The 23,139-nt window shown below is 37.5% G+C and overlaps 1 protein-coding gene across 1 annotated transcript in view; it reads left to right on the top strand.

The window, feature by feature from the left end:
* LOC140139760 (uncharacterized) overlaps positions 1-1,929 on the top strand; it is a 38,135-nt gene extending 36,206 nt beyond the window's left edge. The window contains 2 exon segments of the mRNA XM_072161465.1: positions 385-462; positions 1,026-1,929. Coding sequence (XP_072017566.1) covers positions 385-462; positions 1,026-1,162 — 215 coding nt within the window. The 3' untranslated portion in view covers positions 1,163-1,929.
* The last annotated feature ends 21,210 nt before the right edge of the window (positions 1,930-23,139 follow it).

The following is a 23,139-nucleotide window of genomic DNA, read 5'->3' as shown; positions in this document are numbered from 1 at the left end:
GTAAAATCAAGTTGGTTTTTTAACATATTTTAGAAACACTTGGCCAATGGTGTGAGCTGCTGTGATTTATAACATGCCATAATTGCCATCACATTAAAAACACCCATGATTTGAAGATGTGTCAGTAAAATTTGCATCTCATTGATTTCACTCACCATGTTACATCAGGGCTGGCATGAGAGGGGGCTTTTCCAATCAATAATGGGCTTCCCTCCCAATTTCCCCTCCCCTGTCGCAATAAGAAATCCAAAAAAAGATCCACTTTTGGGCCAAAATTTGTTGCCTACCCAAATTCACTTTACCTATGAAAAAAAATTGTGGTACCACCACTGCATCTAACTTATTACTACTACCACTTGTAATTCTTTGTTTTTTGCCATGCAGAGCCCGAACAGCAGTATGATGAGCCGTCAGCAGGAGGTACAGGGCTAACAGCAATAGCTGTCTATGACTACCAAGGAAGTAAGTAATTCTGTAACTGGGCAAATAGAGCCAAAAACACACCTCAGTTCGGGAAAAATATTAAAATTTGTGTCCAACGTCTAGGCAGTGTTGCCGTCACATTGTCTGTTTTTGCTTACGAAATTGCTTGTTGCCACATTAAAATGACTTGACCAACATCGTCTGCAAATATCACCTCATCTACCAGGCGGCATAGGACACGCAACACAGACGTACGAGGCTGGCGAAGATACAGGGCTGACAGCCCCATTCACAATACACGGTTAGCGATTATAAATGGACAATTAACATACTTGCAGTGGGGTACTTTGCAGAACCCCAACGGTTTTAGAGTAAGATAATTTTGCTTTGACACCACATAACAAATTTAGAATTGTTTGTGAAGATTTCATGATTATGTGTTAATCCAATGGCGACGCCTAAAATAGCGATATCGCATCCACCATCATCTGTCATCTACAGCTGTTAACTCCCCTAGAATGGTGGAGGTAAAACCAAATGATCGCAGTGGATGAGTAATTTTTGTCATGAATACTAATTCGCACATTTTCTTTAATCCACAGCCGATGATGATGAATTGACCTTTGACCCAGATGAAGTGATAACCAACATAGAGCAAATTGATGAAGGATGGTGGAAAGGAGAGTGTAGGGGTAAAGAAGGATTATTCCCAGCAAATTATGTAGAGCTACAATCCTAAACTATCTGAATGGAAGCCAGCCAAATCAAAATTGAGGGTACCGGATAAAGTATATTCCCTGGCCAGCAGCATATATGGAGCTAAAGAGATGTACATGTAAACAGAAGCCATCCAAATCATTTTGGAGATGGGTTCCCTGAGATCTATATGCAGGACTCAAACTACCAGAGACCCCATGAGAACTATCTGCCGATTGGCCAAAAAAAAATTTCATTATCAATTGACCCAATCAGCAACATTGTTAGAATAATTTCACCACACAAAAAAATTGGGGTGAATTATTTGCGAAGCTCCATTCTGATTGGTAATTAAAGTGAAAAAATGATGTAATTGACCAATCAAAGGCAATGTTAGATCAGCAGGTAGTGCTCAGGGGGTTAAACTAGACAGCTCTGGAGTCTGCCATGTTCATGTGTCACGCATGGATGGAGTAGAGTAGTGTAACTTTGGATTATTTCACCAAGTCGTTAGGCAGGAAAAAAACAACCTATACTGTGGTTCGCCTCAAGTTCGGTAGTGACGTAGGTGCATATTTTGATGTGAACCGCGCGCGTAAACTTAAAGGCGCAGAGCGTACACGCATGCGTACAAGGGTGGATTGTCCTCACGCTTGACTCAACCGCGAAAAAGCATCGACGTCACTACCAAACTTGAGGTGAACCACAGTATATGTATTTGCCCTTGAACAAACACAACTGCCAAGAGGTCACATAGGAGGTTATCCATTATCCATGTTCAGGGGCCAATGACACATCACCAACTTAAAAGTGCACATTGTGCTAAGCCCTACTTGTGAAATCTTGGTAGTGCTTATGCTTTAAGAATGCATGTTATAGTTTGATTTTGGACCCTCCTTGAAAAATGCCAAAGGTACACTATTTTAATCACCCATGCATGCCTATCCAATATGGTGGATTCCATAGCATTCTGCACTTGTCTAGTCTGGATCCTCTTAGAGAACTACACTTCTAATGTATGTAAACAGAAATCAGGCAATGTCAAATTTGTGGGTTGGTGAAGAATATGAAAGGTAATGGGCTATTGCAGTTGAAATACCCCCTATAGAAGACATGACCATAATTTCACACACAGGGAGTGTAGATTTCAAATGTGTGGACAATTAAGGACATGTTTCCCATTATAGGGGTGTACAGAATTCAACTGGAATAGCCCAACAAGGATTAAAATGTATCAAAAAGCAAATAAATATGCACCATGTACCAAGATAACTTTCTTTTCAAAGAGGTGTAGGCCTATATTTAAAAGTCGGTATTTTTACCTAGAAAAAGGTCTTGAAACCAACTAGCAAATTTACACTTTTTATTATAGGGCAATTATGTAATCTTGCTCAATTATTTGCAATGCACCATGGGATGACGTGATATGGGCTATTCCAGTTGAAACCCATACACCCCCTATGGAAGATACAACCTTAATCTCCCACACACAGGAGTGAGAATTTCAAATTGATTACCTGAATGGGTGCCTCCTTTTAAATCACACCCTAGGATATTAAGGTCATCCATAGGGGGTGTATGGATTTCAACTGGAATCGCCTCATTCTGCTGTACCTATAACCTATATTTTCATTTCAATTATTATATTTGATGCAAAAGTAAGAAGATAGGTCTTACATTGTATGCTTGTGAATCTAAATCTCTATAACAGGATATTTTTGTGGGATTCATTTTTCGCATTTTTAACTGTTCTAAACAGAAATAGTGATTTCTTTTTTTCATGGTTTGGAACAGCAACATATTAAAGCCTATGGGTTCAAAATATTTTTGCTGGGTTTTAAATTTGAGGTTGCCTGTTTAACCATGAACATTAAAACCCTTCCAAAATTTCCTGTTATACAGGTTTGCCCCATGAATATTGAATATTATAGTTTTGATATTTTAAATTTACTTAGATTATGTTCTTTTGATTAAAGGTGGGTGGTCTGATTATTTCATATTGTGTTTTGTACCTAACATTAAGGGATCTGGAATGAGCATTTTGAGTGTTTGGACAGTATTTTTTGTGGGACATGAGAGCACATCAGACATATCGAATTGTATTCTGAATACGAAGCATGTCTTTCTGATATCAAATAATTTTCATTTTTTGAAATTCACGATATATATAATACAAATTTTATGACAAATTATTAAAATTTGATATTTTTCACATTTTTGATATATAACAGTCCTCGAAGTAAATTTTATAAATCTAATGATATATACTTAAAGTGTATGTAGTTGGGAGGAAAAGTTTATTTATCAATTGAAAATTTTGACCTTTCATATTGAAGATATGGATTTTTTCCCAAAAGACTTAATTTTTTTGGGTGTTTTGGGAAAAAAATCCATATCTTCAATACGGAAGGTCCAAATTTTCAATTGATTGTCGGCTTTTCATCCCACCTACATACACTGTAAGTATAAATCATCAGATTTATAAACTTTATTTCGAGTACTGTTAAATATCAAAAATATCAATTTTAATCATTTGCCATAAAATGTGTATTACATTGCTAATTTCAAAAATCAAAATTATTTGATATCAGAAGGACATTCTTCGTATTCAGAATGCAATTCGATATGTCTGATGTGCTCTGATAACACCAAAAGAACCTGATTCCAAGTTTTCAGTGTACCAGCGGTTTGGATATTAGACACAAAAATGGTATCACAATGGGGGGTGTACTACTATTTTGTTCATAACATCTAAACGGTACACATTTCGGGTCTACAAATTTACTTGGATTATGAGAAAAATTGTTTTCTTCCGTTGTCTAAATTTGGGGTGTGGATGCTACCGATGCTAATCAGGTCACTGTGCCCACCTTTAAATCTGAGCAGTTTTTGGTTTTCATTGAAAAGGGAATTATTTCGCTTGTATAAATTATTATCAGAGTTTTTTTGTGTATATATATCACATATAACATTCCTTCATGTATTTTTTTTCTATATGGTTTCATATTCATGTGCACAGTAAATGCCACCGGTAGCATAGAACAGTTGGATTATACACAAACAAGCATGTCTTCCACAAAAAGTTTAGTATCTGCAAAACAAATGATGCACAACTATTTTGGCTTGGCAGGGCAGTGCTAACTGATCCTGGTAAATTTGGTATGAAATAGAGCATGATATAGTATTGTTTACCTGAGCAAGCATTGTGCATAGTATACCATTTTCACCCTGTGATGTCAATACGTTGAAGCAGCTTTTACACTTGCACGTCTATGTGGAGTTTTTAAGCGTGTGCATGTGTACGCAACACTTTGAATGAACGCTAGCGATTTGAGGCTGCGCCCAATGGAATGCGCACTAACGTCACTGCCATATCAGGGTAAAAATGGTATAGCAGAAATGGCCCATTTCCCTCTGATCCTGATGTCCTAATTGGGAGCATACAGCCCAGCAACGAGTGCATATCGCAAGCATTGAGGGTGTCGGTGTGAAATGCGTACAGCATTTAAGTGGATGGGATTTTTCTACAGCTCTATACTAGAGCTAGGATAGTAGAAGGAAGGAATTAATATCTCCACCCTAGAAATATTGATCAGAGCTGATGCCATGGTAGTTTCTATCACGCCTGTTGGTCTTCCATATTTGCAAAGTGCGCCATTTCGTCCAGGCATTCTTTAGATTATTTTGCAGAATGCCACAGATATTACATTACATAATGTAGATTCTCAGTCAACATAATAAGTGTAAAAATTAATGCCAGGGTCAAAATGAAACATTGGTATTCATTGAAGTTGATCATTAATGCAAGTAACCAAGGTTGAATGGAACAGTCCCAATTTCACCTCATGAAAATACTCTTGCCAGTGTACTCAAAGGTTCAATATTTGTATACTATTCCAAATTGGTCATGACTTATTGCTCTATGTGTCATTACATCTTTTCATGATTATAATTATTTTCAGTTTTATATTGTGGGCTCACTGCAACAAAGGCTATTAGCTCTCCTGGGTAATGTTGTGTACCAATGTAATTGTGTTGGTGAATAACATTATCCAGGAGAGCTACTGGAAATAAGCCTTCGTTGTACCGAACCTTCGGATTATGCTGGTTAATGGGATACAAAGGGCTATTCCAGCTGAAATCCATACATCCCCTACAGAAGACATGAACTTAATCTCCCACACAGTGGGTGTAGATTTCAAATGGAGTCACCCATTCAGGTAACCCCAATTGAAATTAACACACCGTATGTGGAAGATTAAGGCACCAAAATCAAATTTGTTTTATCTTTGGGTCAACCAAAACTAATTTGGTTCTCACAATTAATAGTCAATTAATTAATTTCCTAAATTGATTGTTGATCATCGAAAGATCAAACTAATTTGGTTCTATTGCCTAAGGGCATGCCTTCTGTAGGGGGGGGGGGGGTTCAACTCGAATAGCACAATGTAAAAGATGTCAGTCTAAAATATTCTGCATTTAATTTTGATAAAGAGATATCTATAATTATGTACAGTTTATCTGAAGTATATTATGTTTATTTCTGTTATATTATGTATGGTATAATTATATCCTATAGATTCTCTATGCAAGAAAACCATTTTGTGCTAGAGAATAAACTACTGAATATTAATTATGCGATGTTTGTTGATCTATGTATAAGCAAGTTTTGAATAAATGCCAATGTATAGTCCAACGTTTTTCCGCAGGGACAAGGCATTTGGCTATTCCTGTTGAAATCCTTACACCCCCTAAGGAAGATATTACCTTAATCTGGTACTCAGGGGGTGTAGATTTCAAAGGTTGTCACCCATACAGATACAGGTAACCCTAATTGAAATTTACACTCCCTGTATACAAGATTTAAGGTCATGTCTTCCATAGGGGATGTATGAATCCTTTCCATCCACCACCTAAACATAAGAGCTGTAACTCAAGCTGGTAGAGGATTATAAAGCGCGATGAGTTCTGCTGCTGCATAGTTTGGTGTTAAGGTATCTGCATATTGAAGTATATTAATGACCTCATTTGCATAATTGTCAAAAATGTTATTTGCGATATCTGCTGTGTAAGCTGGGTAGAATTTTGTTTCATTTTGCAAGAATTCATTTGGATTCTGGCAGCAGTAATTCACTAGAATCATTAGTTTGTCCCAGATTTACTTGGGTGTAAAAGGTCTATGAGAATCTTTCTGGATTCATGTAAATCGGTTCAGCAGAATTTATGGGTGAATGAGCTGTTCCAGTTGAAATTCATAAACCCCTTATGGAAGACATGATCTTAATCTCCCACACAGGGAGTGTATATTTCAAATAGAGTCACCTATTCAGGTAACCCCCATTTGAAATGGATACTCCCTGTGTGGAAGATTGTGGTCATGTCTTCTATAGGGGCTGTATGGATTTCAATTGGAATAATCATATGGATTTTTGCCAAATATATTTTCACTGCTTATTAAGTCATGATCCTGCTTCCAACTATGCTATGGTGGTGTACAGCAGTTTGTTGTCGGTATTGAATGTATAGAGGTCCTGCATGTGACGTAGTTAGCAAACACGGCAGAATATTCAATTCAATTCAATTCAATAGAAGCAAGTCAATATCTCGAACATACAACTGAGTTAACTCCATAGAAAATACATGGATCCCAACAATATATTAAATAGATAGCATTATGCCCGGGTTTGCCAGTTTAAATCAGTTGAAGCCAATTGATAAAAGCATGCAGGGCCTCTATTAAATATATGTATGTACAATTGTCATCAAAGATTTTATCATGCTTTTAGGTTATTATTATAAATTGGTAAAGTGAATTTCATGTAAACCTATTGCACATTTTGAGTACCTAATTATGTCAAGAAAAATAAAGATATAATGTTTTTAATAATCTTGAGGTAATTATGAATAACTCAATGCTTTTGTACTTTTTTAAAACAGTATGGGGATGCCAATGTCATGATGAAATGTAAAAAATGTGATTGAAAATATTGTGCAAATAGCAAGTTGCATCAGATTATTGTGTTATCATAAAGATTATGATATTGAGATTATAAATGAATTGAAATAAAATTTAATACTATATATCTTGCGCTTTTATATGTTTGTTGTCAATTAAAGATGTGTCACTCAACGAGATTAAGGTCATAGCTTCCATAGGGTGTATGGATTTCAACTAGAATGGCCAAATTTACAGGCTAAAAATCCTCTCACTTAAAATAGATTTCAAATGGAGTCACCCCATTCAGGTAACCCCATATAAAATTCACACTCCTTGTATGGAAGATTTGTAAGGGTAAATGGATTTGAACTGATCATAACCCTTTGCATTGTATTACTGTGGTATCATGAAGATATAATGATATTGAGATTATTATACGAAATAAAATTGAATACTAGGCTATCAGTATATTATTGTGCCTGCATGTAAGTTTGTATTTGCCAGTTAAGGCCCCGTATCCATAGGCTGTTCCCTTGTGGCGTGTGCCCTTGTTCCGTGTTCACTTGTCCCCATGTGACCTGCCACACAGACAACGAACCTTTGTTTTGCTTAGTGGCCGCTACGGCCACTTCTGTGTGGCAGGTCACATGGGAACAAGTGAACACGGAACAAGGGCACATGCCACAAGGGAACAGCCTATGGATACGGGGCCTTAGGCAGGTCGGAGGGGGAACATGAACTAGTGGTGTTTGCACTGGAATAATGAGACACATGAAGCCAACACACAACATGAATGGTTCAGGTTCAGTAAAGAGGTTCCATGGCTTGATATATATAAGGGTGTCACTTCGGCCCATGTGCATGAAAATGTCCCAAACATTCGTTTAGATATAGGCCCATTATTATTCGCTGTCGTAGTGCACGTTAGAATATGACTGTTGCTAGGTCAACTGGATCACGCTTTCTTTATTACGAACCACTGATCGAAATGATCACAACACAAAGCCTATGGCATATCAAAATTCGGAACAGGTGTATGAGCCCAGGCTTGGAGCAGTAACCAATGGTTACTAACGTGCACTACGACAGCGTATTGGCTTTTACTCAAGAATGCAAGACCTATGAAAATAAAATGCAATTATTGGCTTCCTTGATTCATTTCCTATAAAACCAATGTATTAGGGCTTAATTAAGAAGTACAGTACACTGAAGTTTTAAATGGCTAATAGTTTTTAAAAAATGGCTCCCGTCCCCTCATCCCACTCGTCTAACTAAGGTGTGTTTCCCAGTGGGCTATTGCAGTTAAAATCCACACACCCCTTATTGAATACATGACCTTAATTTTCCATACAGGGAGTGAAAATTTCAACGTAAAGTGACTCGTCTATAAAGCCAAGAGGGCGACAAAGAAGTGTATCGACAGCGTACATGCGGCCTATACACGTTCAATTTTATTGGGCAATATCAAAATGATCCAAGACCTTACTACAAAATCTACCTTTATACACTGTACACACGATCATTAATAATGTACAATGGTAGATTTTGTATCTAGGGTCTTTGATATTGCCAAATAATATTGAATGTGGATAGACCGCATTTACTGCTTTATAAGCTCGAGACCCGCATAAACACGCTTTGGGATACGTGAGAACAGTGGTACCACTTTCTCAAGTGGGCGCTTTCTCTTTATTGACACTAGCCTGCCTGGTAAAGAGTTAATACGTTATCAGGTCAGTTACCAATTTAATTGCAGCACCATTATGAATGTCGGCAAATCAATTTGGCATCAAAGGAACAATGTGTTAGGTAATATATTTGCTTTCTATGTTTATATAACCCCCTTTTATATAACTTACTTGTTTGGGACCAACGGACTGCAGCATCTATTCATCCAGTGTTTCCGATTAGAGCGCTGACATATTGGAAAATATTGTCAATATTCATGAGAGTGTACGTTCAACATCAAATTGTCCAAACTAGGTGACTTGTGTTTGGAAGATGTGAAATATATCTGACTGGGTGTTTTAATTACGTAATGCAAAAATCATTGAATGGCTGCCTAGTGATGTGTTTAGTTCTATAATAATAATTATTATTTTCTTTATTCATTCCTTTCTTTTCCTTTCTCTGCACTTTTTCTTATGCATACACTTTAGGGTGCCTATCACTTCCTCGCTCTCCTTTCCCTCTCTCCCCTTCTCCATCCCCTCATTCTTTCTTTTTCGTTTTGCCTTCTTCCCCTCCTCTCCCCTCCCGTCCCCTCCCCTCTCGATCGCCCATCCGCTTCTCCTCTTTTCACCCCCTCCATCCTTCACTCCCTCACTTTCCCCTGGCTTTTAAACTTGATAGGGGCCTATTAGTTATATATTAAAAAAAAACATTTGACTGTATTGAATGGGCTATAATAACCATCATAACAACATATACTGCGAAATAGTTCATTGATGGAATTACTTTCTCTACAAAGATACTAAAATCAATACCCGGGATCGATACACGTGAATGTCCTATGCTTTTTATTTTGATATGAGACGAAAATCTTTGGATACCGGGGTTGAAAATGATGAATATCTCCCGTAAATGATTTCGTATAAAGAAGCCAGATATGGTTCCTTGCACTTGAATATATATTTTGAACAGATATGATAGTCGTTAGCTTGTGTCTTGAGATAGAAGCTTGCGTCTTGAGTCAAAAACTGACAATAATTCTGATTTATGTGCCGAATTATATAGCGCAGTGTATAGGCCAATCGTGAAGGCCAGTAGTCTAAAAGCATATGACCTATGGCGTACCATGTACCATCATGATGCTTGACTCGGCGAGGTCAGTCACCGGCCTAATCGGGGCTATTGTCAGTAGCCTTAGTCAGATGTCCTTCGGCGCATTATGCGACTCAAAACTATTAAACAGGTCGGTACAAAATGGCCATGCGTGGCGGTGGATTCAACCTACCATGGCGATTTCTGCCATGAAGATATCGGGGCGATGATACTGTGCGCCAGGTTGTTATGGGTAATCTGCAACTCGATTCAATTTATTTAAATGATGCGCCTCAAATAAGGTAGGCGGTAAATAACTGTATATACATCAACGGCTAACCCAGCAAACACAAGAACGTTTTAAAAACGTTTTAAATAAGTTATATTTTGGCTTTTGGTTTAGGTAAAAAGGTTTTAATAACATAAAAATGTCGGGTTATATAAAGGTCATGATAACGTTTTAAAACGTTTTGTATGGAAACACACTGCAACCATATTTTTAAATGTTTTCAAAAATGTTATTGTAAACTATTTTTGCAAACATTTTTGCCAAATATTGTGTCAATACTTAAATAACATTATGTTAAAATGTTTGAACCCAGCAAACACAGAAATGTTCTTAAAATGTTTTTTGAAAACCTTTTAATTAGAGAATAAAAGATAGGATTTTGTCTTTTGCCTATCCAATATCGTGTCATAATGGATGGGGTGGCCAATATTTTTATCGTAGTGGATACCGGCGCAAATCCTATCTTTTATTCTAGTCCAGTCAAAGTGGGTTTTGACTCACCACTAATTGCAACAGAATTTTTTTCACTCCTATGAATGTCAGAGATGTCCCCTGAACAGCATACAAAAAGTATACTAAAATATACTTGGTGGAAAGGTCATACAGTTTTTTTTTTTAATTTGTCATACAGGGGTCATTTTAAAAACTATACCAAATTATTCCTCTAGTCATAAGGATTCAGAAAAAATATAGTTTGCCATATCTGTGATGTACGGTTCTTGAGTTATAACCAAAAAGGTCAAAGGTCAAATGTTGGGTTCATCAGAGGTCAAAAAAATAAAAATTGACCTTTTCGGTAAATCCCATAACCCTTTGCGAGTACACCTGAGAACTCGTCATTTGACGTCACGCCGACTTGTAATGCGCAGTAACGATGTTCGATAAACGATGTGCGCATCGGCGCGACGCAGTATGACGAGTTCTCAGGTGTACTCGCAAAGGGTTATGGGATTTACCGAAAAGGTGAATTGTCTGATTTTAACCAAAATGGTCTCAAATTGTTCGGCTTGCAAACATAATTCATTTAAAGAATATTTGCACTGTTTAGGTTGGTTAATTACATGCGTAACATCGAAAACTAGGTCGGGGTCAATAGAGTTCAATGGTCAATGACCTCTTTTACCCTGCTACCTTGGTAACGAAACATCTAAGATATGGAAAACTATTCTTATTTCGGAGTGTTTTTAAAGGACGAACACATTGAGACCATTTTCAAAGAGATCGGAGCATTTTTTCGAAGTTGGCCCAAAATTTGACCTTTGACCGTTTTGCTTATAACTTAAGAATGGTACATCACAGATATGACAAACTATACTTTTTCTGAATCGTTAATAGAGGAATGCTTTGGTATAGTTTTTAAAAAGATTAAAGCAATTTTGAAATTTGACCCCTGTATGACATTTTCCCGCCAAAAACTACCTTTCCACCAAGTATATTTTAGTATATTTTTGGTATGATGTTCAGGGACATCTCTAAAATGTATAAAAGTGAAACAAATTCTGTTGCAATTAGTGATGGGTGACACTACTAATTTGTTTAGATTGACTGGACTATTCTCATTCTTATTCAGTTTTAATGTAATTTTTGCGAGAAAAACTGCCTTTTTTCAGAAAAAAATAAAGTTACTTTTGTGAGGACATCCCCGTTGTTTTAAATGAACGCAACCATCACGAACATCTAAGCCGCCGAATCGCGTTCTTAGTTCTCGCACGTGTATTACGCGAACGCATTATCGCGCGATCATTGAGGAGCAAGAAGCGTGCCGCCGTTGCGTGGCGACGCGCGCCCTGACTAATATCACTATCAACTATTGTGAGATATTATACACCCGAAAACCAATCAAATTACGTGAATTCTTTACAAGACGCACCCATTGAATAAGAATTAGAGAATAAATGATAGAGTTTGTCTTTTGCCTATCAATATCGTGTCATAATGGATGGGCTGGCCAATATTTTGAGTAGTGGATGCCGGCGCAGCCGGTATCCACTACGATAAAATATTGGCCAGCCCATCCATTATGACACGATATTGATAGGCAAAAGACAAAATCCTATCTTTATTCTCATTCTTATTCAGTTTTAATGTAATTTTTTGCGAGAAAAACTGCATTTTTTCAGAAAAAAATAAAGTTACTTTTGTGAGGACATCCCCGTTGTTTTAAATGAACGAAACCATCACGAACATCTAAGCCGCCGAATCGCGTTCTTAGTTCTCGCACGTGTATTACGCGAACGCATTATCGCGCGATCATTGAGGAGCAACAAGCAATATCTCAATGACATTTAAATGTCGGGTTATATAAAGTTTATGAAAACGTTTTTAAAACGTTATTGAAAATATTTTGGGCAAACATTTTTCGCATAATATTTTTCAACCCCAAAATAACATTCTGTTTAGAATGTTTTGTATCAAGTTTTCAAGAATGTTTTTGGAATGTTATTAAAACGTTTTTATACCCTTTATATAACCCGACATTTAAACGTTTTCTGTAAAACATTTTTGTTTGCTGAGCAGTAGATTATCAAAAATGTTTTTTTAAGGTTATGAAAACGTTTTATACTCTTAATATACCCTTTATATAACCCGACATTTAAACGTTTCTGACAACCTTTTATCATGGAAGAAGAATAGAGCACGAAGTGCGATGGAATTGCAACTCCGATCGTCGATGTGAGGTCAGCGACGTCAACACTTGCAACATGCAGTATATTATCAAAAAATGTTTTTTAATGTTATGAAAACGTTTTATACCCTTAATATGCCCTTTATATAACCCGACATTTAAACGTTTTCTGACAACCTTTTCTAACTTTTTACGAATGATGTCGAAAACGTTTTGTGTTTGCTGGGTATGGACGTAGATGGCAGCAGCATTTTTCTGTCATTAGCATAAGTCTCCACAGCACTACGCAGTCTATCGTAGATGGCAGCAGCATTTTTCTGCAGTTTTCAGTAGGCTATCGCACAGGGTAATACACAGGGGAAGCCGACGCTGTCGCCATCTTTTTGTGTTGCGCTAGTATAGAAGTTGCAACGGCCTGCTTTTATAACCTTTTGCGAATGATGTCGAAAACGTTTTGTGTTTGCTGGGAAGGCCCTGTATCCATAGGCTGTTCCTTTGTGGCGTGTGGGGCACGCGCACACAAGGACACACGCCACAAGGGAACAGCCTATGGATACAGGGCCTCAAGTGTGACTTTTTGTGCTTGTGGCTACCCAGTCACACCTGTGGACTCATGGACTGTATGAGAACAAAGGGTACCTCTCGCTCAAATAGGCGCTTTCACATGACTTTCTTTTAACCACTTTTTGACGGTAACCTGTTCATACGCTGTCAGGTCAGTTATTGGAACCATTTTGTCTTGAACAAAAGGTACCTCGATCATAGCTTGTCGGCAATTCAAATCGACACAAAGGAACAACAATGCGTTATGTAATCTATTGCCCCACTATTCTTATTAAAGCCTCATTGTTTTGGACTACTTATATACAATATATTATTGTTCCACGATTGATTGTGGAACAAAAAGGAACATATCGATGCTGGCGAACAATGACACATAATAAAATACAGGTAACACAATTAAAGAGTGTTATTACGTGCATACATTTTATTCTATTAAATTGGTTTCACAGACCGGTATCACGTCATAGCATGGAAGTGTGATGGGATTAGTGGTACACACGTCAACCATTATTCCTTATTCTATTACCTCCACGACCCATTATTCACAATCGCGCACTGTGATTTGTTGAAACGCGTCACGTGAGAGCCCATTATTCTGCAATAATGGGTCAAGCGCCGTAACACATTCTACGCACAGCATTACTCTTGATTACGCGTGCAATATTTCCGCGATACTCGCTGTCACTTACGCGTACGCGCTCCACCTTGAAGTAAACAACTTAAAACATTTGCGCCAAAAACAGATATTTTCTCTTTAAGGCAGCTGTGTACTCTCAGACATGCTTGTAGTAAAAGTGCAATAACTTTGTAATTATTCGCGCAAGACATATAAAAGTATACATTTTTATAAAGGCAAGACATCAATGAATCTTAATATAAATATAGATTTGGTGTTAAAACAACAGTTATGAAGAAAATCACAAAAAAGTGAGTTTTTGGCAACATTTGTTAGGTACATCATAACAAAAAACACTCTTTCCAAAATATTTCATTTTGTTTTTATCTCAATCTTGAGGCTCCATTCCAAAAACGGTGTTTTTAGTTTTTTGATATTGGCCTTATTTTTTTAGTTATTGACCATATAAGGCATCAAAATGAACTTGTTAAAATTCACAAACGCCTATTTGCACAAAATGATGCCTAAAATCGGAAATAGACCAAAATATTAAAAAATGGGAAAACTGTTTCTCGAGTCGATCATGCTTCATACGATGATCATATTTGCTTACATATAGATGCTGTATTTATTGAGTTATCGTGTACCTAAATCGTCATTTTACCGAGAAAATGAACATTGAAATAATGTCCGTTGAAGTTTAAAGTGGTCACATTTTGCACTTTCATCGAATCTCACAGGAGAATGCGGCAGTTTTCGTTTTTCTACCTTACATTACATGAACATCGGGTAAATCCACAGCCCCTTGAGAAGTTTGAGCGAAATCCATTCATAACTTGATATTTAAATCGGGGGAAAGAACTTGAAAAACCCACATTTAATCAGCTAAAATGTAGTCTTTGTCAAAGACTGACTCGAGATAGTGTCGGACTCGCGATCAAGGGGGGGTGAGCGGCGAAGCCGCGATGAGCCGCGATCCGAGAGTGTGTGGTTCCCAGTAGTTTCTCTCCCTATGGATAATATAGGTACACGGTCTGTAACACAGACTACTAAAATGGAGCCATTTGACCACTAGGTTTTTGTGAAATCAGTGCTTTTCCATAAGATGCGCCGCGCATGCAGATAAGCGTCGCGTATGCGTAGCGTATTTGCGGGTTAACAAATTGCGCGATACGTTGTTGCGCGCGTGTACCATGATGGTACAACAAAGATTTTCTTTCCTTTTCAATTTCAAACACGAGTGGAATAGTGAAATAAAATCCTTAAAATATTGCAGTTGGAGTTTACAAATCTGGATTTTCATTCCTTGTATTTATAAAAAACATAACAATGTACAAACATATCAAAAAAACTCAATTTCGCGAAAGAAACAATGTCTAGAGTACACAGCCGCGTTAAATCGCACTATTTTCTGGTAATAGAATAGAAATAAAGGGTGCAGCATTATTCTTTACACGCAAATAATGTGTCCTCGGCAGTAAAAACGTTTAAATAATGGGTTCCGCTGCGCCTCACCCATTATTTACGTTTTTACTGCCTCGGACACATTATTTGGGTGTAAAGGATAAAGCATTACCCTTTATTTCTTAAGTAGTACGGTGTAATGACCGCCTATTTGTCCAAAGTCAATATTTTTGGTACAATGAAGTAATTTATCCAATTTGATATAATTTCTTAAACACGATACATTAAGGTATCCATTATGATGAATTCATATAATGCATTAATTTCTACGTTACTTTAGACAAATTGGATTTTTGTAAGCCAAAAGGTGTCTAAAGTGGGTTTTATATGTATTATTAGTCACCCAGTATTTTACCGTCGGTATTGGTTCTCATATCAAAAGAGGTTGTTGCAATGCAGGCAGGTTATTAGGGGGAGCTTCATTCTAACCTATAATTCTAAAAATAACCCTACCATAAACTTGACTAAGATGGAAATAGCATGTGATGAAAGCGGATAAATCATAATCTGCCTTTACTTGTGTGCCGAAAATGATTAAAGTTGGAGAAATTAGCGGTCATGATACACCATACAGTAGCGAAATGATAACCACGTTTCTGTCACGACCAAATCGGTATGAACTACTACTTTTTCACAGCTGCTGGATTATCACGCAGCACCGGCAAATGAGAACCAGAAAAGTAATGGTGACATTGGTAAAGGCTAATGAAAGTCAATCACCAGTTTCCCGTTACATTTTGTTTTAAAGATTGAGCATTGAGTAGGTGACCTTTTCATTATTCATTTAATATTTTAAGACTGCGGTGCATATAGTGTCCAAACCAGCTTGTGGTAAAGGATAGCAGAAGTGCAATGCTAGCCATGAAATGATGTCATGATGTCAGTTGAGTGCATTGTACCCGCTATCTTTTTAAAAAAACGGCAGGTGTGAAAAACTGGTTACTGATTACTGATTGCTGATTGATCAGTAGCTGATTACTTATTGCTGATTGCTGATCAGATACCATTCAGTAATCAGCTACTGAACAATCAGTGGTCAGTGACTGGGCAATCAGTTATCAGCTACTGATCAAACAGGAATCAGTTATCAGTGATCACTCTTTTACACCAGCCGATAAAGAGATGCTTAAAATACTTCTTTTTTTTTGATGAAGAATATCTTCAAATAGTGTAATAATATTATACAAATATTAACTGTCTATGAGTGTGATGGTCGAAATATAATCACGAGGTGAAAGATGGATTGTTCGAGAACGGCGAGTGGAATGGAACAATACTACAACTTTCACCGAGTGATTATATTTCGACCATTACACGAATTTTAGACAGTTAATATTTCTTTTGTATCACTCATGCATAAATTCTATTAATAAAATACTATTTAAGGTAGGAAATACATTTTTTCATCAACATAACACCGTGTTTTGCCGTGATATACTTCACATTTTTGGGTCCACCCCATAACTAAATCGGCGAGTCCAAGAGTCAGCGCACGGCTTGGCGCAGGTGCACTGCGGCAGAGCACTATGATGGTAAAGACTATCACACGGAGAGGGTGATGGTAAAAATGATAAATGGTAATCAACCAATGTATTGTCTAGAATTTATGTATGAGTGATATAATTGGAAATATTGGATGATTTGATCGGCAATTTTCCGGGACCGGGTCGGGTGGTAACCGGAAACTGTGGATCGACTTTCATTAGCCTAATCAGCGTGAAAGAGACAATAATACTATAGCTCGTGCGGTAGTTTGTGAATGTACGTGTGTCACTTCGGAATTGGGGGGGGGGGGAGGGGGCACAAGTATACGAGGGGTCATAAAACTTTTATACAAAAATATGGGGTATATCCCCCAAAAAAAAAAAAATAGGGAGGTTATAAAATTATTATGGGCTTGTGACGCATTCTTTACACTTTACATCAAAATGTTTGCACAATATTTTAACCTACAATTAAAATTTGTGTGTGCTGTGCGCACATTCGTTACACTAAAAAACTGTTTTGGGTATGTGCGCGGCAGGGGTCATACAAAATTTTCAGCCCGAGATGGGGGGGGGGTGGTCATAAAAATTTCAGCCCGCGATATGGTGGGGGTGGGTCATAAAAATTGACTCCGGAATATTCACGACCCCCTAAAGGAAGGGACGTGTCTGTAGAGGTGTTTATGATTGTATAATAAGTGCGTGTGTTTTCATGTAAATGTAGGCCTATATAAATCATGATATTGTGGGTGTATATAAGGGGAGTTTGGACAGGACTGCAAATAAACAGCTGACGCACCCCTGTAACTTGGATTTCGAGCGATGCGAATATTTAAAATCTGGTCCTCGGAAGGTACTTCGTGTAGGCAAACTGTCATTTACACCATGGAAGTAAGAGACATGGAAGCTGGTCGATCCAACACCTATTGAATTATTTACGTAACATTCTATAGAAGGTCTGTATCAAGCTATTGTGATAACAATGTAGTCAGCGTGTCTTTGAGGTGGATCATACTTGCCGCGCCGCCGTTATTGCCAGTTCGTTTATTTATAGGTATATTATTATGAGCAAAAATCGAGTTTTTCTTGATTATGTTTCAAGTGTGTTGTTTATATTCGGAAAAAGTGACAAGGACATTAGATTTGTAATCCATAATTACAAAAACCCAATCAAAATACCAATTTCTACCCTATACTTACATATTTTCTTAAATTTCAAAATATTGGAAATCATGCATTTACTTCTAAACCGCTAATTAGGCGTAAAAATTGATATGCGCACTTGGCACATGCGTTACATTATAAAATTAATCCCGCATCTATTTGTGTGCCCGGGGCTGCCCGAAATTGCTGTTGACCAGAATGTTCCAGAGTCGGGTATTATTTTTAAACTGTATTTAATTTCATTTTCTGTTTTAAAACTGCTATCTGAGAGTCTAGCATATATATATATACATTTAATCGGTAGGTTTTCACATAATTACATACCTTTAATAAAATTGTATAAATTAAACTGATAGCATTCTGATCATTACGTAGGGATTTTATAAGATCTGTTTGTGTTCATAAAATTAGTCATGCACTGCGGTAATATAACACAGCCCATTGTCAGGACTTAGTACACGACCTCGTACTGCTATTGATTTTTAAGCGGGAACTTTGATTTTAGACATGGTACACGTTGACCATGCATTGACTCAATTGTTCCCCTTCCACCTGCACTTCTTTTGTTCAGTATCGCGGCAAGTATGATACCAACTTTGATGTAGTATTTGACCAGCTTCCATGTCTCTTACTTCCATGTTTACACTGACCCTCCTATGATTTTTTTTTGGTATTATCTAATTTATATGGACTTCGTATAATAACACATCTACAAACATAATTATAGCAAATATGTTTGACTTCGATCAACCTGTTTTGTTTATAGTAATTTTGTGTTATATTAGAAGTAGTGGATTGTCTTGCAAGGGTGGGTGTGTGTGTGTGGGATGGGCATAGGCGGCAGAAGCGGGTGGGGGCTGTGTGACATGCCCTTATCCGTGCAGGGGAGAAGTCCTCCCTAAAAATCCTAAAAGAGCAATTATTACCCTGTGCATCTTCTTTTTTTAGTAAGCACACCGTGTTCGGGCCAAAATATTGCGCACTGGCCCATGTCGAACACCAAAATACACATTCATTTGGGGGCTAAAGTCGCAATTTTCCCAGTCAAACCGCCATAAAATGTGACGTGTCATGTCAAAAGGAGACACTTTTGGGCAGGATCGTAAATGGAGAAAAAGCCAAAAATATGCCCGGGTGATTTTGTTCATAATTTGGGTTGTGTTGCGAATTTGTGAAGTTATTAATGTTAAAAATATTGTCTGATAGTTTCAGACCAGACTATAACTGGCATCTTGTATTTTTTGAGACATTTGTCAAGGTAATTCCTACTTTCAACATTGTCAATGATATTTTTAAAGGCCGATATCTCAATTTCCAATTTTATAATACCATAACTTACAAATTCAATATCTTCCCTTAGGAATGTCCGATTTTATTGGGGGAAAAAGAATTGTGGAGCAAAATATCTCTTTATTTAAGATATGTAAAAACTTCAAAATTGATAACCTGCCCAAAAGTGTCTCCTTTTGACATGACACGTCACAAATATGCTTGTCCCGGTGCCCCCCACACCGACATCGACTAATTAATAATTACTTGGTACAGCAGAGACACTAAAATCAATACCCGGGATCGATACACGTGAATGTGCTATGCACTATTTGATATTCAGACGATAAATCTTAGGATACCGGGGTAGAAAATGATGAATATCTCCCGAAATATTTTTATTCTAAAGAAGCCATATTTTTTCCTTGCACTTATACGTGTTGAAATGATATGATAGTCGTTAGCTTGCGTATTGCGAAAGAACCGTGCGTATTGAGCTCAAAAACTGACAAAAATTCCGATTTTATATGTGCTGCTGCCGAACTATAGCGCAGCGTAGGCCACTCGTGGAGGCAGTCTAAAAGCAGATGACCTCATGGCGCATACCATGCTCACTCACACACAGAGAGGTCAGTCACCGGGCTATTGTCAATAGCCTTAGTCGGATGTCCCTCAGCCCATTATGCATCTCAAAACTATTAAACAGGTCGGAACAAAATGGTCATGCGTGGCTGTGGGTTCAACCTACCATGGCGATTTCTGCCATGAAGATATCGGGGCGACGACACTGTGTCCCCCCCCCTCGCTAAATTTCAATGATTCCGCCGGCATGGGGGGGGCATGTTGGGGTGGGTGTAGTTGTCGGCGTGTTTCGTGAGGGAGATATTAACGACCTTCCTACATTACAGCGTGTCCAAAGAAGTGCCAGCGATGAATATGGTGCTATATAAAAATGTATTTAAGTGCCAAAAAAATCATGAAAGGGGAGGGATGTGTCTGTATTGGAGTTGATGATTGTATAATGGATGCGTATGTTCTTAGGTATTACCAAGGGGGTGACACTAAATTCACGGTTGTTCTATTAGCAACGCAAAACCTATGAAAAATTCCGCTGGTTTACTAGCTAGAAAGTGAGGCCAGTTATCGATCCGTTATGAATAATTCATGTTCGACCCTTGGATCATGTTAATTGATATTGGCAAATAACAACGTTGTTAGTTTTGCGAACTTTGCCTGTTCAATGAGAGTATAGCGCGCCCCAATACATCTGGGCACAAACCAGGCGAAAACGATCCAGTTTAATGAAATGGCGGACGGATATTCCCATCAGGCACCAGTGATATGTTTTTTTCAAAGAAAGTCTACTAATTTGATATGAAATGACATTTTGCAATAGCAAAGTCAAAATTAGGACTTGAGGTCAATAATATGAAGGAAATACGTGACAGAGGCAAGGTGTGAAACATAAGTAGTATTTGAAGTTAAAATAACCTTTGATACCCGACCTGACCTTCCATAGCTTTCCATCATGGCGTCTTATGTATTTCTATATGCTCTCAAGTAAAATAAAATACCAAACTGCACTAAGCAGACAGAATGTTACTTGGCTCCCAGCATGAATTATTGATTTTATACGGAGGTAAAGTAATACACAGTTGCCTGCAAACCGTGCACCATACTCTAAATACTTCGGTAAATCTGAATAATGGTCACATGTAGACATATCACGTGTTCGGGAAATTACGTGGCAACATTTTAAGATTTCAGACTTGTTTACTAGTTAAATTGTCATTTGTACTATTGATTATTTATCTTTGTTAATTAATATATCTTTTAAATGCTGATAAATCGTGGTTGGCTGCCCATATTATATGTTAAATTCAATGTTTTATGAATATAATTCTACCACGCAGAGGGGGTCACACAGCATAATTTCACACTACACGATTTAGCTAGATTTGGAGCTCTGCATTTCAAATTCACGTCAATTTCAAAGTTTATACACTTAATATATTTAATATAATACTTATTTTTTTGTTATAACAAACTGGAACACGAAATATACTAGCTTATTACCTATACAGAAAGGGGATTTATACACATTCACTCAGCAATTTGACATGCCTGGCGCATCAAGACATTCTCTGTCTGGATAACAAGACTGTCGCCCTCAATACGTCTGGGCGCAAATTTAAATAACAATACGCTATTTACATATGAATGCGGCTTCATGCTAATTTCTAGCGCCGCTTCCAGGCCTATTCCGTGGTATTACTGTGGGTGCATAGGGAGAGTTTGCTGATCATAGTGCAGTTATACTGCACAGCAAACATGATTCGACCTTTGCAGTATTACTCCAGCAAAATCAATCGATAAAGTCTAGTCTATCCTCCACATTGAATGGCGGACTGCACTTATGCCCAATTATGGCACTTGCCGATCAATAATCACCCGGTACCCACTTGATTTGAAATTCCCTGACATGCTGCACTGACCAAAATGGACAGATATGGGAGTTGTTTTTGCTGTCATCTGTCATTTACATATCAGGGAAGTACGAACATTTGCAGATGCCCCACCTACTCAGTTTTTAGCCTACATGTAATGTATACATTATTATGATTGACATCAAGTACAAAAAATATTCGTCAAGTGGTTTAGCTTTAATGCCCTTCGGAAGAGAGCGGTCTAAAAGTGAGTGATAGTCACTAAAAGTTGCATTCGATTTACACAGGGAATTTTGCAGGCATGCCATGTCCTTACTAAAACACCAAAGTGCGAATATTTTCAAATATCTAAACTAGCTATACAAATTTAGGACATGTTACAAAACTATATTTTCTAGAATTTCAGAGAGTACTACAAATATTGGCCGGTTATTTCTTACACAGTGACGTTAACTAGGCAATGGCCTATACCTCTAACATACACTGTTTGTAGAGGTCACATGTAGCCTAATATTTTGCAGTAACCCTTTGACGAGCGCGTTCTACCGTCATGTTGCAAAGTTAGAGCTAACATTGCATAGGGCGCAAAGCTAGTTCATTCATAAAAGGGAAATTTCCACTCGGCAACAGCAGATTTAAGGCGCGTGAAAGTCGATTCCGAGTTTATCGTCCCCCGCCCGCGTCACTTTTTGGAAACCAAAAACACCCGCTTCAAATTTTCAAAAATGCCAAAATAATTCATTATTTTCAAAGTATCGGTGTTTTCACCAGTTTTAGCAAATGGAAACATATATTTTTGTTTGTAAAACATATAAATTCATAACTTAGAAGCAACACCAGGCTCTTTTCTAACTTTCTAGTCCCTACCCATATAAAAACCTATTTATAAATAACATGAATGAGTGTGGCTTTAAATCAACACGCATTTTAGGTCAATAATGAAATCTGATGAAATAATGAAAATGAAAAATGAAAAAGTCACCTCACCAACCCGGGAAAAAAAAAGGGACGATAAACTCGGAATCGATTTTCATTGGCCTAATGAGGATTCAATACAAAATCTCGCCGACTAACTCATCGGCGTGCCCGGAACCCAAGACACTGATCCACGAAAATGCAACTCTGCTGAGTATGCTATTGCGATATGCAATAACATAATCTACCAAAACACGTTTCAAAACGTAAAAAGGGGCCAAGTTTAAAAAATCTTTCCTGTGTGGCTTTTCACCCTTTTTTAAACTTGGTCCCATTCAGTAAAGTGGTACTGTAATAACATGAAGAATGAGTCCTAATTTCTACATGCAACAATTAGGTTTAAGACTGTTCGAAAGCGGTGCAATATGACGTAGGCTATGTATTATCAAAAACATTTGAAGGTTTATGTTCCATTGTATTG

This window comes from Amphiura filiformis, chromosome 18, assembly GCF_039555335.1.
Source record: "Amphiura filiformis chromosome 18, Afil_fr2py, whole genome shotgun sequence".
Classification (NCBI taxonomy): Eukaryota; Metazoa; Echinodermata; class Ophiuroidea; order Amphilepidida; family Amphiuridae; genus Amphiura; species Amphiura filiformis.
Note: the sequence above shows the minus strand (reverse complement) of the source record. Positions and strands in the feature narration are given on the sequence as shown.